The sequence below is a fragment of the Bombyx mori genome, chromosome 16, assembly GCF_030269925.1.
Source record: "Bombyx mori chromosome 16, ASM3026992v2".
Lineage (NCBI taxonomy): Eukaryota > Metazoa > Arthropoda > Insecta > Lepidoptera > Bombycidae > Bombyx > Bombyx mori.
Genome location: NC_085122.1, coordinates 11,575,605 through 11,595,105, shown reverse-complemented (window position 1 = coordinate 11,595,105; position 19,501 = coordinate 11,575,605). Strand labels below are relative to the sequence as shown.

The following is a 19,501-nucleotide window of genomic DNA, read 5'->3' as shown; positions in this document are numbered from 1 at the left end:
TTATATATATACTTTTCTTTTACCTATAATACTTACATAAACTAACTGATAAACACATTAACCTTCTTTACATCACGCAATTAAGTGATAGTATAGGCTAAAAAATCTATTATAAGATATCAGTGACAACCCTAACAAGCCATCCCTATTTTGTCTTTTGGCGTTCCAATTTTGTGTTTTCTCGTCCCTAATTTTTCCAGTCTCGTTCCCAATTACCCTACATACGTCCCAATTTTCCCCAAAAAGAAAGGAAAAAATATACATTTTTTATTTTGTCGAAATATTGTATTTAAAATAAGAATATTGCAACTTACCGTTTGTTGTGGTATTTCCAGGTGTATTAAAAACTTATATAAACTGTGATCTTATTGAAAAAACAACGATAATATCACTTTTTTTAAAAGTTCTTTAAGCTGTTTTAAAACGCACTTTTCAACCACTATTTTCAATTTAATTTGACGAATTTTTGGGACCAACTTAACTCATATTTAGTACTTCCATAGTTAACTTGGTTTTTCTTCTATACATTGATAAATATTAACATAAACAAAATTAGGTAGATTCCGTGCTACAGGTACTTTGAGAATCTTCCGCAGGTTTGTCCCAATTTACCCCAGGATCCCAATTTACCCCATGTCATGGTAATGAAAGGACAGGAAAAGTTAATAAAGAAGTAAATGAAACAAATAGCAAAAAAGGAATCGTTTGGTTCGATTTAATCACTTTTATTGAGAAAGTGGAGCTATACCTTATTTTTTTAGTATGGCAACAAAATTTGTTTTCGCGAGAAAAAAAACTTGTGATAGCATCGTAAATTTTATTTTGATTGCAAAACAGGCATGAGAATAGTTAAAAAAACAAACAACATCTGTACAGTTAGTGTAAGTTACGGTGTTTAGTGTAAAATTGTAAATATTTGTGCCCTCGTGGAGCTGTTAAAGCGATTCCTGGCCATGGCGGGCCCTTCGGACGGCGACCCCGACGGCTGGGTCGAGTACTGCGAGCGTGAGGCCCGCGCCGCCGCACAGGAGCTCGCTAAGGGCTGTCTCCCATACATTCAGCCCGGTCATGAAGCTGCTGCTCAACCTCCCACTACCCACAAGGATTTGCTTAAGAAATTCATAGACTGTTTTACTGAACATTTTGATATAGAAATAGGAAAATTAAAAGCACTGCACAAATTGCCTAATGGAACGCATACCGGTCATGACGAGAGTGACTACTCTGAAGACACTGAATCTCCCCAGACACAGCACAAGCCATTCTTCAGAAGGCTATCATTCAAAGGTCTTAGACGGGGGAAGGGACTTTTTCATAAACAGCATTCAGACGAAGTTGAACTCTCATCAAATTTGAACAAGCACAACAAGACTAAACTAGCTAAGATTGTCGTAGAATGTAGGAAGGAAGGATTAGTTAATTATTTAACACCAGAAAGCTTGGAGCAACCTAGTGGTCCACAAAAATGGGAACGATGCAGGCTAGCGCTCGTCAAGACTGTTGGTGGTTATATGTTAGAGTTTTATTCTCCGCCCAAATCCCAGAAACCTCGTAGCGGTGTCTTTTGTTTTCTAATATCGGAAGCAAGAGAGACCACTGCATTAGAGATGCCGGACCATGAAAACACGTTTGTTTTAAAGGTAAATAATAAACTCACTGACATTTTTTTGGTTCCATGTGTTAATATTCTTAGAGTGAATGATTATAAAAACAATACTAACATTATTATTATGAAAATGTAGAGTTAGGCATTAAAAAGAAGATCTCATGATCCCTGAGACCCTCTTGGAAGTCATGTTTTACTGAGCAAGAAAATATGACATAATACATACATATGTTAAAGTAAAAAAATTGGGCCAAATGGCTGCTTTCTAAACATACACTGGTAAATAGTTTAAAAATAGAGACAATAGCTTAACTAGTAATCTACACCAAATATATAAAAATAAATAACTTTAGTTAGTATGGTTACATGGAAATCTGAATTTTCATAAGAAATATTCTAATTGGAAGTATCCTGTAATTGCAAAGAAATAAAAACAAATTGTACTAAGGGATGTATGTAGGGTTCTTCTCTATAATGTGTAACTTTTGTAAATTATAAATTCTCTTCAAACATTAGCATGCCAATCACCCAGAGCTAAGCTGAAATAGCCTCTCAAGGCTATCAGCATAGGTAGGAAAATATATGCCGACATTTTTAGTGTATCTCGTTCGTTCGTAGCGTGCGGATGCAGGCGTATTGTCGTTTACTTACAAAAACTCAGAGCTAAATTGAAATGCTTTATAGCAGCCTTTCCCAAAGTGGGCGATAACGCCCCCTTATGGGTGCTGTAGGCCTAAAAGGGAGGGGTTTTTTTATTTATTGCTTAGATGTGTGGACGAGCTCACAGCCCACCTGGTGTTAAGTGGTTACTGGAGCCCACAGACATCTACAGCGTAAATGCGCCACACACCTTGAGATATAAGTTCTAAGATCTCAGTATAGTTACAACGGCTGCCCCACCCTTCAAACCGAAACGCATTATTGCTTCACGGCAGAAATAGGCGGGGCGGTGGTAGCTACCCGTGCGGACTCACAAGAGGTCCTACCACCAGTAAAAGCTGGGCTGGTAAGAGACCCAGAAAAAAATGGGGGCGCTGTGTTGAGGCTTGAGAGACGATTTGTAATTTCATCCAGGAGGACTCTTAGACATAGACTGAGCTCTCGCTATAGCGGTTTTTAAGTAGGTGAAAAAATGGGGGAACTAAAGTATAATTTGTTCTCAAAGTGGGCAGTAGACAAAATTACTTTGGGAACCCCTGCTTTATAGAAATGTTTTGAAACCATTAAAAATTGGTATTTTATAAAACAGTTCACTAACTAGAGTACAGTTTAGAATGTGGAAGTTGACCACTATAATTTGTTTATGTAAAAACTCGTCTGGTGCTGGTAGTTTGTTACCAAGGAAACTTAGAAACCTTGCTAAATATGTTAATATGTATATTTTAAAAAATAAATTGTGTGCTAATTGCTACATCATATTATTATGTGTTCCTAGTGAATTTGAGATGACTATGAATATATTTTTTGTCATCTTTTCTGTCTACAATCAAGCAATGACTATGAGTAGGTCTGTGTATAGACAAAATAATTTCACAGAAGAGGGTGTTCATAAAATCATCCATTCTTTGGATATGTCCATTATATTGTTACATAGCTTTAAATATTTAAGGGTATAGATCAATGCTCAGGTTTGAAATGTGATTTTAGTTGGATGGCTGCTGATACTGACCTTATCTTTAGAGGAGTCTTCCTAGAACACTTCATAAATTTTAATGCCATTCAGGTGTTTATGTAATTCACCATTAACCCTTGGTGCATTAACAATTCAGCGGACAACTCTGTGCTCTTTTTATTATGTTAGAAGTAACAGTCTAGGTCAAGACTGCAGCTCTATCACACAGATTGTCATTGCTACTGCTACTGTAAATAATATATTAAGAAAATGTTTGCAGCTATAGCCAATGGCCGGGACCACATTCCCTGATGAATATATATTATGTCTAATCTTTTATTGGTATTTTTTACTGGTGGTAAGAACTCTTGTGAGTCCGCGCGGGTAGATACCACCACCCTGCCTATTTCTGCCATGAAGCAGTAATGCGTTTTGGTTTGAAGGGGGGGGACAGCCGTTGTAACTATACTTGAGACCTTAGAACTTATATCTCAAGGTGGGTGGCGCATTTACGTTGTAGATGTATATGGGCTTGAGTAACCACCTAACACCAGGTGGACTGTGAGCTCGTCCACCCATCTAAGCAATAAAAAATATATATATATTTGTGCTTGAATTTCCCCAGGCCGACAATAACATGGAATATGTAATAGAAGCATCAGACGTTGACGACATGAAGTCATGGTTAGCTACGATCAAGTACTGCATGAGGTCGCCTCCAACAGCGCAGCCCCCAGCCGATTCTCTACCAGAACCGGTTCCAGAACTCCCTCCACGTAGATCGTTGCCCCCGAGCCCGGAGCCTGAGTTGGCTTCGATCGCTGAGGAATGTGCCCCCGAGTTAGCGGAATGGCCGTGGTTCCATGGGACCCTGCCTCGGTCTAATGCTGCAGCGCTGGTGCTTGCTGGCGGGCATTCGGCGCATGGATGTTACCTCGTCAGGCAGAGTGAAACGAGACGTGGGGAGTACGTGCTCACGTTCAATTTCCAGGTTAGTACAAAATCCTGCCCATGCTGGTAAATTTACTATTATGGATGGACTTTTGGTGGGAACAGCGAGTAGTGAAGTTGTGTGATTTGTTGTAATTGGTCTATTTAGTGTTTCTTCAGATTTAAATGTGTAATAACGGTGGCTTACTAACTGTTTAGTATCCGTGAAAGTCCACATGTTGGAAAATGAAACAAAACCACTGAATGTAATTGCTTGGGATCCTCCAGAAAGTTCACTGAAAAAGTCTCAGTAAATGACCACCATTTTACTGAGATTATATTTCATACCATATTGTTGCATTTCATGCCATGTTTCATATTAATCAACTTCATTTCATTTTATAATATCATTTTTCATATAAAAAAATTTCATTTAAATTAGTCAAGTATTTTCGATGTGTGTTTCCGCTATCTGACAACAGAAGGCGTTGTACTCCTCGAGCGTTCTAGATGTTACTAGATCCTTCGATATTCGTTCGGCTATTCGGGGATAGATGGCGTTACTCTTACCAGCGTAACATTATCATGTACCTGTCCAGTTTCGTAAATAGGCCGAAAAGAAACCATTACCGAAGCGGGCGGTGGACTAAACTTATCTAAATGTGAAAAACAATATTTCCTTACTATGCTTTGTCGTTTAACCCACAGACACGGCCCACTGAGTTTCTCGCCGGATCTTCTCAGTGGGTCGCGTTTCCGATCTGGTGGTAGATTCTGCGAAGCACAGCTCTTGCTAGGGTCAGTGTTCGCAACGTCGTCAGGTTAGAGCCCCGTGGGCTCACCTACACGTTCGGCGATCATGACCTCTTAAGGTCACTAGAATAGGTAGAAAAAAAGACATGTTCTTTTCGAGAAAAGGCATGTCCTTTTCCATAATAGGAGTCGGATTCTTTGAACCATCGTAAATAATTTTAATGTATGTAAAGAAAAACTTTTTTTATATAAAATTCTTTCGTTTAAAAAAAAGATTTTTCTTCGGTGTCATGAGGTAAATCTGTTATTGAGTAAAAAGAAAGTTCAGTTTTATATAGTTTATTAATTACTGTTTATGTTTTAATACTAATTTTAAAAGAGATTAAGGGCTTTAAATGTTATTATCCTATTATACATATAACAGACAATGCTTAAAGGAAAAAATTAAGTCTTTTATTGTTCATTCATTCTGTAGTACTCTAGTTCTAAAGAGATATCGAATAGACATAATTAAGTAATGATTTAAATCAGATAAAGGCTTTTAAATTTGGCGGCAATGGAGAGACGATACTCTATCCCTTTCCCACCAATCGAATTTTATTATATTGACGTCATTACTTAAACTACTACCGTATATCTAATATCTATTCTTCTAGTCTATCTATTTTCATTTACAGGGTAAGCTTCGTTTTATGTACCTGCTAACTCATCTGTGCCAGTCAAAGAAGGGCCATTCTCCATAAATTGACCCCAACGCACGATTTATGTTTCCAGGGCCGCGCAAAACACCTCCGCATGACCGTCAGCGAAGGTGGTCAGTGTAGAGTTCAGCATCTATGGTTCCCGAACGTGCTCGATATGCTCGAGCACTTCAGAGTTCACGCCATCCCGCTGGAGTCGGGTGGCGCTGCTGACGTCACGCTTGCGCAGTACGTCGTCTGCCCAGACCGACCCGACCAGCAACATCAAGTGAGGGACTGACATAACACACACATCCACACACACACAAACGCGACATACACACGCACACAGAATATGATATACATACATACATAGACAGCGACGCGATTTTGCCCTTGGAAGATAATCCGGGCCACTCTACTATAAAGTAGACCGCGCGTTCATCCGAAGGCAATAAACAAAAATAAACACATTCTCGCATTAAATTTAAAATAGCCATGCAATGTGGGTTGCGGTAGGCAGCGGCTTGGCTCTGCCCCTGGCATTGCTGAAGTCCATGGGCGACGGTAACCACTCACCATCAAATGGGCCGTATGCTCGTCTGCCTACATACAAGGGCAATAAAAAAAGTGGATTTAATTACGTCCAGACTATAAATATTATGTAGTCTTTATAAGACAACTTTTATGATTAGATTGGTATTACATTCGTAACTCAGTGTTCAAGATTAGATACGTAATAATACGTAATAATGGGTGTTCGGGTTTTTTGTAATTTGTTATACATTCAGAAAACCATATTTTTGAACATTTACAATGCACTACTACGGAGCGATCCTTGAACCGCAAATATAGTTAATAACTATGACCGCTCGCGCGGCCCGGGAAAATGGCCTCTTTGCCACCAAATAAATTAAAAAAAAAAACTCAATCGTATGTATATTTTCTGTAAATATTCTGAGTAAAATCTTTACTGAACAAATGATCGCACGTACAAACATAATAAGTACCAACAAAAAGAATAAAATAAAACCTATAATTAATTGATTGACAATATCTAAACGATTGTTATGAACTAGTTAATTGATGCATACAAAATGTGACCCAAATGTGTTCTCTTAAGATTACAAATAGCAAAACTATGGTTTTGACAGATGGTAATTGACATTTCCAACTTTTTGTTTTAATAGACATTTTGCAAAGGCATCATCTACCCAAGATACACAGAATGCTAATTTCTATTTGTATAGTAGTATGAAACATTGTACATAACTATAAATTGTAGTATAAAAGATAATATACAAAATTATTATTAGGAAAAGTTCATAACATTTAGATGAATAGATTCCCACCGAACAAAACAATTGCACATACTCATTAAAAACTGTTAAATATATACATCATAAAAATGTTATGCTTATTTATATTTGAAATTATGACTAATTAATTTCACACGTGTTGATGAATATCAAAACAAACTTATTTTTTGTATGTAAACTCTTTTTCAATTAAATATACAGGCTAACAGATTATAGTTGAGCAATGAGACCATTGTTTTAAAGTCAGAAGGAATGTTTATATCATATTAGGGCTACCGTGCAAATAAATCATCGAACTACAATGATAAGCGACCCAGTCTTATTAAGAATTTGTATATAATTTACCAAATAATACTTTACAATGGGGGTATATGTATTTGTAATCATTCGCCATAAAATAAAATGATTAATCTTTTAAAAAAAAAAAGGGTGCGTGTACTTATGTACGCGCGTAAGAAGCTATACTTTATTTTTATTTAATTGTTTTATTTATTTAAATTTTAATCAATTTGAAAAAAATCAATTAAACAACATCCTCAAACACGCATATTGGACATCCCCTTTCTTGACATCGTATAAATTCGGTAATTCTCGGTACGGTTCGGAAAGTTCACCTGCGGCTATATTCAGACTCGCCAAGTTACGTCGGTCGTATTGTAATGAGCGATTTAGTGGGCAACTTTATTCTGTTAATTTTGTGTCACGGTGCGCGCGCATCGTAAAATTTCACTCTCATCAATTTTTCATAACGCGCCTAAAGAAGTATAACTTCAAAAAGTTTTAAACTATTTACAAGAAGAAACTATTGAGTGGCCAGTGAAGTCTGAAGGGTTTTCGGAAATATAAATAAATATATATTGTCGTACACTTTCGATCGTTCTTTGGAAGGAATTTTCTCCCTGACAATGCTTTTCGTTTTAAATATGCATACTGGGTCTCAATATTTTTTTATTGTAAATGGCACTCTATTGTTTTTTAATTCTATGTTTGTGGTTTGAAATATCAATAGCCTTTGACAGTTGACAGCTTTCAAATGGTACATTTAATATAACGAACTAAGGTTAGAAACTAGCGGTTATCGGAGATTGCTGCACCAAAAAAACTATAGTAGAATTATTTTGTCCGTGCAGTTTGGGTCATAAAACATAGCCCGGCTAGGGCGATGAGCATGTTGCGTGGGCGCAACGCCATTATCGATATAAAACAAATGAGTTATCGAAGGCAGGTACACGGCGGCGGGGTGGTATACGAAGGGTGGTGAGACATTGTTATGTTAAAAGTTATTTGTACATACCTGCAAATTATAGTACATTATGTTGAAGAGTAATGTATTTTTACGGATTCGTTCTCTGAATTTCTTTAGTGACACAATGGCTACTTCTTTGTTTTGTATCAAAACGGCAGAATTTATTCAAAATAATATTTGCACGTGTGTTATCAACAATGTGTTAAAATTTTTCACTGAAATAAGAATAGGTCTCGAAAAGTTACAAAGTCTCAATTTCTGCCGTTTTCGTTAACTTGCTGCGGCGATATGTGGTGTTCGATTAGTGATTTTTTCTTTCAGTTTTATCACTAACGCACAAAATGACAAAACTAAATACACTATCGATAACGCTTATCGACAACAATAATGCGCATCACTATGCCCGTCCATAAGGCTCGTGAGTGGAAGAGAGAGCGAAACACTCGCTTCACCGCTCCGATTTTTTATGACCCAAACTGTACGGACAAATTAATTCTACTATAGTGCAATAAAACAAAATTTGACATTGAAAGGGATATAGTATGTCTTTTTTTTTAATATGTAGCATTGGGGATAAAGCCATTATCGAAATCACAAAAAACTTCAATTCTAACAAATTTTTTTTTCAACACACACATACAAACACGCACACATTAATGTGATAGTAAAAAAATAATGAGTAGAAATAGATACGTAAACGTTTGAATTGCATGTATAATTATATCAGTGTTGTTACGCTCTGCACTCGTAACGTTTTTTTTTTGTTTGTTTTTGCTGTCGTTTTTCGCTGGCCAAAGCATTAATATCGCTCAATGTCGCTGTGTTTTAATTTGGTAAAAAAAAAACAAATATCGGTCAATGACCTTTACTGTTCTACTGGATGACCGAAAACTTTCGCTACATTTAAGGGTTATTGAATTTTATAATAACCCGATAATAATGTAGTAAGAATTAAGTATCAGTATCTTTACAATTCTATCTTACCCTCAATTAGAAGAATTAATAGCTTTTTTTTTATATTCAATAATAATCACTACAAAAAAATGCAGTACCCATGGAATAATAAAAACGCTTCAAAATAAGTACAACCTCTTGTTTTATTTTTGAAGGTTTAAAAAAGATCGAAGATTAAAATTATTAATCAACAAATATAAAAAATCTAATTGTCCGACAACAAAATAATATCTTCAATTTTGATATCCTTGTTTATTGAAGAAAAAAATACATGTTATAAAAAACTTGTACAGATTAAATGTTGTAGCTTGTAAATTGATGCATGTTTCAAATTGTAGTTTCAATGTGTTATATTTTAAAAATAATTAGCTTCAGTTGACAACCTTGCACTGTATGTACTATCTAGTAATTATAATTAGTTGTTAGAAAAAAAAATCTTGTAGACGTAAAGAATGCGGGCGTATTATTGATATAAAATAATTCTAATAAAATTACGGAACATATGTCGTCCATTGTTATCATATGATTGAGATTAACTGTATCTTTATTGCCATTATTAAAATATAAGTGTTAGTTCCAAAGCTTTGTCTATGCATCGGACGAATAGAACGAAATGTCTATGCGTAGATGACGTCATACATTGTTTTAGTTAGGATCTATGAAGGACTTGTTTTGCCGTTCCTTTGCCGATAATTTAGAATAATAATGAGTTCGTAAAACCGATGGCTATTACAGCATGGCTTTAATAATTTAGCTCATATTTTATACGAAACCATAGATTAGTTTATGTTTCATATATTAGATTATGTCTATGAATAACGAAGAAAATGCATTTTTATTTATTTTCACATAAATTATGAGATGTACATACCTATACTTGTAAATGTTTAAGTGAAATATAATTTTTAAATGGTTGTTTGTACATATTATTATTATTATGTTGAAGGAATTGAAGGAATACATTGTTTAATGACGGGCTAAAGGCGTATACTCTTTATGGATTAATATCTACCATTGTTTTTGTAGACTATTATCATTGCAATGTATATTATGTATTTAAAAAATCCCAAATATAAGTAATTAAATTTAATAATGCATGATACTTGCCGAGCTAAATTTCATTTCTATAAAATCTGTTAATATATATATATATATATATAATGATATAAGCACTTTAATCATATGCACTAATTCTTTTATGTACTATTTGTACCTAGTACTTACTATGTATGTATATATTTTTGTATTGGAAAATATCTCAAAAATATATTTTCGATTTATTTAAATTAGTACAATTTTATTGGTAAACTATGAAAAGAAACAAAAATTGTAGTTTGCTTTACTATAAATATTGAATTTTAATTATTATGGTTGAGGCCGTAATGCCTTTTCGTTTTTGGGGCTTTCAAGTTATCGTAAAGTAAATGAGATACTGTTTCGGTTATGATTATCTTTATTTTTAATGTTATTATTTAAATTAATGAATGTTAAGGAATCTTAGAAATCCATTCCGAAATGGGCAAGTTTGGAGACTTGAAACTGGTCAGATTTTAGTCAAATCCGAAAAGGTGAATGAACATTGGACCGTTTGACTTTATCGCCAATAAATTGTGATCGTGCAAGAGAAAGAGAGAGATAGCGCGATATAACAAAAACGCCCTCATTGGTCTTTAATTATTTTTTTATTAAATAAAATTAAGATCACTGCCCTTTTAGCCTTTTTTTTAAATGCTTTTTTTTTCATATGTGTAAACCAGTGTCCCAAATGTAAACCAGTGTCCACCTCTACCTAAGCTTACCACGAACACGCTATCGATCGTACCGTGAAAAGTTGGACAATCTTGATACAATTAAATTCGACCTCACGCCTCACAGTGGGTCGCGGAGTCCACACTGTGATGCCAAAACAAATGATGTGTGAAACTGTTTTGTATCATAATACTAACATAAACACGAAGGGACACCGTGCTGGTAACCCTAAAAGCTTTTCTCTGTTTTACAATAAAATAATTAGAACTTTGTTTTTTTTTTTTTGTTAATCAGCTTTAAATTTGTTGTACATATTTTTATTATTTTTTATGATTATTAAACATTATATTTTTGGAATGGCTTGTTTTATTTTGTTTGCCTGCGTTTATTATTTTTCGTTTGCTGCTGTGCTGTGTTCTGGTTTTAGTTTATGGTTAGTATGTTTTTTTCTTGTGGCAATGTTTTGGTGACAAGGTAAGGAAATCGTTCTCGGAGCCCAAACGATAGTGACGGTAGGACGTTATAGGATGGGTTTGTATGTTCCGGATTGAAGGATAGAACGCCAATTGAACAATTCAATTTGGGATCCAGTATGCTTAGTGCGAGTATTTTAACGTTCTCGATGGCGTAAAAGTTAACTCGTTGGAACAGCGCCCCTAGCGGCAAACGTTCCAATTCCATACAAATTTGAGTTAACTTTTACGCTATCGAGAACGTTAAAAAACTCACATTAAGCACACTGGACGCGCGTTTGAGCTCTCGTATAAAATAATAAAAAATAATGATATACCGCTGTAGTTTGAAAACAATATTAATTTGCTAAGTAAAGTAATTGAGAGGTGCAGTCGTAGTGTTAATTGTGTTATATAACGGCAGCCTCGTCCTTCAAAACGTAATGCGTGATTGCTTAGTGGCATAAACACGTTGGGTTGTGGTACCTACCCGCGCTGGCACTGTACGCCCTGTTGCCGGAAGATATTAGTGTTTTGTGATAGCGCTTTATTAATAATAAAAATATCCAAATTTCTTCTTTTTCTTATTGCTTGGTTGGACGAGCTCACAACCCACCTGGTGTTAAGTGGTTACTGAAACCCATAGACATCTACAACGTAAATGCGCCACCCACCTTGAGATATAAGTTCTAAGGTCTCAAGTATAGTTACAACGGCTACCCCGCTCTTCAAACCGAAACGCATTACTGCTTCACGGCAGAAATAGGCAGGGCGGTGGTACCTACCCGCGCGGATTCACAAGTGGTCCTACCACCAGTCTTTCAGTCAGTCCAGCTTATAGTCTTTGCCTGTTTGTAATTATTTACAATAACAGATTTTTGGCATAGCTTCATCAACGTAATTGGGGTGTGAGAGTACTTTGAAGAAAATCGCCGAATCAACCAAGAGTGACCCGTCTTTCATTAGTATAAGTAAAAAATTAATGAGCTTTGTATTTATGTTTCATTTAGTTTTTATTTTTGTAAGTTTAATCGTTTGCATTTCTTGCTTCCTGACTTAGTTACATTCACGTACGATAGGTAGCGTAGTAATCGCCATAACAAGAGCAGGTACTTACGTATTAACGCCACCGCGGCAAAAATTCGATTAAACTTTCCTTTATGGTGCGTCGATTTTGGGTGGGGGTGGGGGGGCGGTCGGTGGTTAATGGTTTACTCCCTGCACCATTCCCACCCCGCGAAACCCCATGGTTACGAAAATATCCACGGTTAATTTTTTTGATTAAAATTTCATTATTTAGTCGAACTCCCTCCGCGCCTCCGGTTTTTTATATACACTCTAGGGGTAGGGCAGACAAGACCAGGTGGAAAGTAGAGTGCTATGATTCGCTTTTCCATTGCTAACCATGAAATTTTTGCCGCGGTGGCGTTAATACGTAAGTACCCAAGAGCATTACAAATACTGTTTTCACTACGATAGCAATACTAATATTACTGTAATAACAGTACCCATTATTCTTACTCAGGTAACTCACGGCAGCGACGTGAGGCTTCGCAGAACTGAATTGGCGGCTCTGCTCTCCGCCCATGATCTACGTGCAGTCGATAATCATTACACGTTTGTTTAAACCAATCTACTCGCAATAATCGATCATAATAACAGACGGCGGAAAGTCTAGAATCGCATTAAACACGTTCGCGTGAGCAACGTCTTACAGCGTCGTGTTTTTAAAATTATGAAATGGCGTAACGTCATATGACGGCCTCTAGATTATCGTATTTGTTTTGTCTTTGGACATCTATTTTGTGGGCAAGTTACTATGGCGCATCTACTTAGCGCCGCAACACATTCGATTTTAACAGCCTACACCGCCGCGTTCCCTAAAAAAAATTATCTTAAGATGTACGTATTACGACGGGACGTTTTTAGACGTTGCTAAACTTTGTATGGGAAAAAGGTGCACCACAGTAGCAGTATTCAGAAATGAGGTTGCTCACGCGAACGTTTTGATTTGTTATTGACATTTAAAAAAAAGTTACCATAACCAAAAAAGTTATAGATAACGCTAAAACTCGTAAATACGCTACTAAAGAAAAAAAGCCTAAATCCGTTGACAAGCAATGGAGAAAACGGTACTGAATCGTTTTGTCGTTGCCTATTTATTTAAAGAGATATCTGAGAATAGAACGAAAATTGTATAGTTATTAACTATTATTACTAATTTAATGTATTTTGTTAGTAAACCTTTAGTTTACATTGTGAGAAGTAAGTTGATTTATGTATTTAAGAACGTATTATCTTGTTATATTATGATACATAAATGAACATTAAGTTTAATCAGATCCAGATGTCCATAAACTCTTATCTATGACCATTTTCAGAAGTGAACAAACAACTCGAGATTAATATAATGATTTATTAATACACACTGTCCCGTTTTCAGATGCCACAATAATCATCTCTCTCTCCGATACCCCTATCTCTGTTGATTATCTTCTCCATTCGCCTTATCTATAACTGCACTTTTAAGCCTTCTTCTCCTTAAGGTCTTGATTCTGGACTATTTTTAAGTTACCTGATCACATGTGAAATAAAACTGGCGCATCGAACGACTCAGTTAGGAACTTTGAAAATTCAGTATTATCAAATGTACTCGTTAATGCACTAGTTTGGATTAAAGTACCGCCTGTTTTATACGTTAACCATCAATCACGGCGAGATGGGATAATGCTACGGACATAATATGATGAAATGATTGTGACAGTTTCTCATATAACTTAATAACTAGTAAAACTCTTCGCCTATGTTAATTATTCATGGCTATCACTTGAGTCGACTATTATCAAAGCCGGCAATGTGACTTTTGGACAATTATTGGTAAATCAGAAAAACGAATTATTGACTTTGTATTCCATTGGCAGTCACAAAACTCTTCTGAACGACATCTTAGATAAATAACAGGTTAAGTATTAACCTTCATTTAATGCAGGTTTTGAACCGTATTCTTTGACGGAGACGATTATATTCAAATCAATCTGTATTGACATATCAATAACATTTTTTTGTCCAAATGCACAGATTGCCACCTTTGATAATAGACGACTCACTTATAGCACGGATTGAAGAGCGTAACTAAACGTTTTACGGTTTTTATTATTTATATATTGTATATAGTTATACGGTAGCTTTGTCACTCCCACCTTCATAAATATTTGTTATCCCTAATATTCTCATTCGCCTTCGAATGCAGTAAACGATGTAGACTTTTTCGCTAATTTATTAATCTGAAGATTATACCATAGTTTAAACAAATTCTGCTTTATATAGTAGAAGATTAGATGTCAAACTGGTGTATGTTTATTTTATCATTAACTTTCCTTTCTCTGTACTGATCGGAAAAATTAATAGTGATAAATGTTATGAGGTAAAGAAAGGCTGCTCCTTATTGGCGATTTATTTGTTTAAAAGTAAATGTAAGGAACTAATGAGTGAAATTCATCCGATGGAATGAAAATAAACATTAGTTCTTTTTGTTGTACTCTCAATTTTGTATAACTGCGACATTCTTGAGAACATATTCTAGTAATTAAAGTCAATAGCCAATTTGTAGATAAAATTAAGGCAAAGTGATGATTATGAAATAGTTCTCTTGTCACTTTTTGGTACCGAAACCTATGAGAAAGATGCCAAATTGTAAGCATAATCTTAATGTTATCATTTTAGGTGTTTAGAGCACACTTACATGTAGCTATTTATTTAATTATTTAATTTAATAGTATAATCGTAAGGTAGCGGATGATGTGCAATCATTATTTATTTAGCGTTTATGGCATAGCCTATTATTTTTTGAACTTATAATAATAATATTAATGTTAAAATGTTAAGGTTTCGTTGTAAAGAACAGTATGCGCAATATTCTTTTTATGATTGAAGGATTACTGGTGGCCCGGAGGCCTTTCCAGTTTCACTAGGACAGGTGGGCGAGCAGAGGCTCAGCCAAGAGGGGTGGTATTGGCTAACAGCTGCCTGAGCGCCTCCGAAGGAGACCTAACAACTCAAGAGCAGCTGCTACGCGAATGAATCTACTACCGAATTGGAATTTTTTTTTTTTTTTTTATTGCTTAGATTTGTGGACGAGCTCACAGCCCACCTGGTGTTAAGTGGTTACTGGAGCCCATAGACATCTACAACGTAAATGCGCCACCCACCTTGAGATATAAGTTCTAAGGTCTCAGTATAGTTACAACGGCTGCCCCACCCTTCAAACCGAAACGCATTACTGCTTCACGGCAGAAATAGGCGGGCCGGTAGTACCTACCCGTGCGGACTCACAAGAGGTCCTACCACCAGTAATTACGCAAATTATAATTTTGCGGGTTTGATTTTTATTGCACGGTGTTATTCCTTCACCGTGGAAGTCAATCGTGAACATTTGTTGAGTACGTATTTCATTAGAAAAATTGGTACCCGCCAGCGAGATGCGAACACCGATGCATCGCTCAACAAGAATGCACCGGACGTCTTATCCTTTAGGCCACGACGACTTAAAATAAATTTAAGCTTTAAATAAATTCTTTTACATGATGTAATAAATTGAATTTCACAACAGTTTGGATCGTACCAATTAAATCACGTTTCATGACACTTATATTCAGCCGTCTGTGTGCTTAGTGCGAGCTTTTTAACTTATTTTTAACAGTTTTACCGGTGATAGGACCTCTTGTGAGTCCGCACGGGTAGGTACCACCAACCTGCCTATTTCTGCCGTGAATGGGCTCCGGTAACCACTTAGCATCAGGTGGGCTGTGAGCTCGTGCACCCATCTACGCAATAAAAAAAGTTAAAGCAGCGCCCCTGGCGGCAAACGAAGAAATTAAAAATTTACACTAAGCACACAATTCCACTTAAATGTTTTTCGATTATTATACTCCGAACATGTAGGAAATTTGTAAACATAATTAAGTTAATAATGTAATCGAGTAGAAGAAAGCGGAACTAGAGATAAATAGAAACATAGTTTCTGTAACAGAATCTTCATATTACGATATATTATTATACGAAACGTCGAACTGACATTATGAAAATTAAAAAATGCTAGCAAATTTTACGCCCGTTGCGTTTATAAAGTTATTAAATATTACAGGGGTTAGCGTAATATCATAATAATGTTTATTCAAAAAACCTAGTAAATATACTTTTAATGGCTTTGGCTATAAGAATTTACTGTTTAATTAACAGAATTAAGACTAAAAATTTGTAATTGTCTATGGCTAGTTGAGGTAGAGGTTTGAAAAGTGAAATTAAGACAGGCGCGTGGTTATTAAACAAAAGACTAGTTGAATTATCATTATAGCAATTTAGCACTGTAGTTATTGTATTGAATTGAACGTTTTTTTCGGTTATAACAGCGGTGGCCATTAAATAAAATTTGCAGAATTATTTTAGGTTATTTAAGTAATACAAACATTTGAAAGTAAAGAACAGATTTAACCAGCGGCTTTAAACCTTTTTTTAATCAGAGACGCACTAACTTAAGTTAGGTACTCTTTACAATTTGGATACATGCAAAATTTTTAATACATAATTGAAATGAAGATATTTGACGTGAATATATTAAAATGGACACCATTAATCTATTAAATATAGTTCATTTTCGATCTCTTAAAGCTTGACGCGGTGCTTGAGAGTCCCTGGATTAAATAATACACATAGAATAAGAATGATAAAATCCAAAGTCTTATTTAAATAGCGAAATGATCTGTCAATATTTATTTGATCGTATTAGTTACTTTCAAGGTTCTGGTAAACAGCTGTATCATATTATCTACATAAACTTACATAACAAAAATTCAATTTCAATTTAAGATGATAAAGTTGTATTGTAATTTCACATTGCAGTGAACAAAAAGGCTGAGGCAGATGCAATCTTAGAACGATTAAATAGATAAAAATCCAAAAATTCATTTGTATGGAATATATTATAATTATGGCAAATGTACTTAAAGGAACTTGCATTAACAGTAAACACATATATTATATTATATGTAATCTGTAAATTAAAAAAAAAAATCGATATGTTAGCGTAAGCATATTTATAAAATAAAAACAAAATTGTTGTTCCGAATAATATACAATTGACGTGAAATTATATGAATGTTATTTAATGGTGTAATATTAATATGTGTTTTAATGTTGTAAAGCTTATAAATATAGTCGTAATGCTTTTAATATAATTCGAGTTTGCGTGTATTTGAGTCTGAGAATTAATTGTGGTGGGTCACTTCTCTTGAGAGTTGAGATATAGGTACTATCTTATAGTATCCTGTAAAAAAATCCTATGTATAGGCAAAGCTTAATGATAAGAGGTTAACTGAGTCACATCGATACGGCACCGTAAATACCTACCTACCGCCAATTCTTGAGGCGAAGGGGGTGAAATGAATACTAAAATGTGTTTATGGGATAAAATCCTTTCATTCGAACTAAAACGGCTAGCTACTTCACAAAAGAACATTGTTTGATGAAAATACCATTGCGGCCTCAAGATACACTCAGACACGTGTAAGATCTAGTCATTTTACAGAATGAAAGGAGATTACACAACAAAGAGAACAGAGAAGAGTGACTTAGCTTTAGATCCAAGGACAATGTAAAATATTCAAACGCCTACTCATAGGTCATTTTAATAGGTTACATTTGACAATTAATCAAAATTCAACAACGTAACCTTGTAACGGCGGGCAAAATAATATATTTTTTCATTCACTTTAATCGATGTTTTGAAGCAGGTCACCTCACTATAAAGATAAAACTGACAGACGTCAAATGTTACCTATTAAAATGACTCAATATTATTCAAACAGTTTTGGTCAACGAATTCAAATGCAATATAGTAAATGTCATACTTACGTTATGCACTAGCTGACTACTTTTTGAGGAGATGAAGAAACTTAGAACAGTCCAAAATACGTTTTACCATTTTTTTTGTAATTTTCACAATAATAGTTAGGTAGTTAGGCACCATCATTAAATCGATCAAAAAAGAAAATATTAGTTTGATAGTGCATATCGTCCGTAAGAGTAGGTTATAAGTCGTTAACATTCCTCGTAAGATTCGTGTGTAATAAATGTAAATCAAACGAAATATGTATACAGAATATATTTTATCCTAATTGTTTCATTTATAATCCCCCCATTAAAATGATAACTTCGTTGCTTTACCGTTATATTAGTCAAAATCGTGTAATTAGTGAGTTTTTTTAACGTTAACGTTTCTAACAAACTTTTACGCTATAAGTTTGTATGGAGTTGGAACAGCGCCCCTAGCGGCAAACGTAGGCAAACGTTCCACCACCATAAAAAAACTCGCACTAAATAGGTACACAGGGCCGATTTTGTCGAAGGTAAACAGAATGTGTAAAAATCACAATTGTGATTTCAACCTCATGTTTCAAGGTGGGAGGCAATTTCACGTGGGGATGTCAAATCAAATCAAATCTGCAAATTTTTACTGCGTATGCTGCAGAGCTGAGCTTACTCGCCAATTTATGAATATGAGGTCCCCACTGCAGTTTGGAGTCCACTGTTATACCATATCCAATATATATCACTATCGACTTGTCTCACATTTAAAGATGGTTTAATACATTTTAAAGTAAATTTAATACATTTAGTTTCTTACTATTCAATAATAGGTTATTGATACGGAACCAATGAACCACACACGAAATCGCATGTCTATGAACTCCAATAATCATTTACTACAAAATGAGCCGTAAGCTCGTTCGTCATTAAACAAATTAAATAACACTATTTAGATTAAGGACATAGGGACATATCCGGCGTTGGCTCGGTAATGTTATTTACGATGATAAAAGTTCTGTCTTAATACAATTTTATGAACTGTCTTTGTTCGATATTTTATTTAAATTCATTAAGCCATTTTTGCATTAAATGAACATGAAAACTTTCACATACATAAAATTAGTACATGTCGGAGGAGGGAAACACTCAGTGGTCGTCTTCTCAGGGGAACTTTAAGGGCTCAGCGTAGGGTTCGAGCAAGAAATAATGTATTCTAATAACTTTGGGGTTTACGACGAAGGGAAGAGTATTCTAGTAACCTCAAGGGGTTATACTAGATTCACTGAACTAGCACGAGAGCTCACGGGGCTCTAACCTGACGATTCAACGGTAGGCA

At 35.2% G+C, this 19,501-nt stretch overlaps 1 protein-coding gene across 1 annotated transcript; it reads left to right on the top strand.

The window, feature by feature from the left end:
- Nucleotides 1-655: 655 nt before the first annotated feature.
- LOC101745173 (SH2B adapter protein 1) lies at nt 656-18,465 on the top strand. The gene is made up of 4 exons (XM_004922693.5): nt 656-1,640; nt 3,844-4,209; nt 5,676-5,870; nt 12,827-18,465. The coding sequence occupies exons 1-4, from the start codon at nt 954-956 to the stop codon at nt 12,926-12,928; spliced, it is 1,350 nt and encodes a 449-aa protein (XP_004922750.3). The 5' UTR covers nt 656-953; the 3' UTR covers nt 12,929-18,465.
- Nucleotides 18,466-19,501: the final 1,036 nt, after the last annotated feature.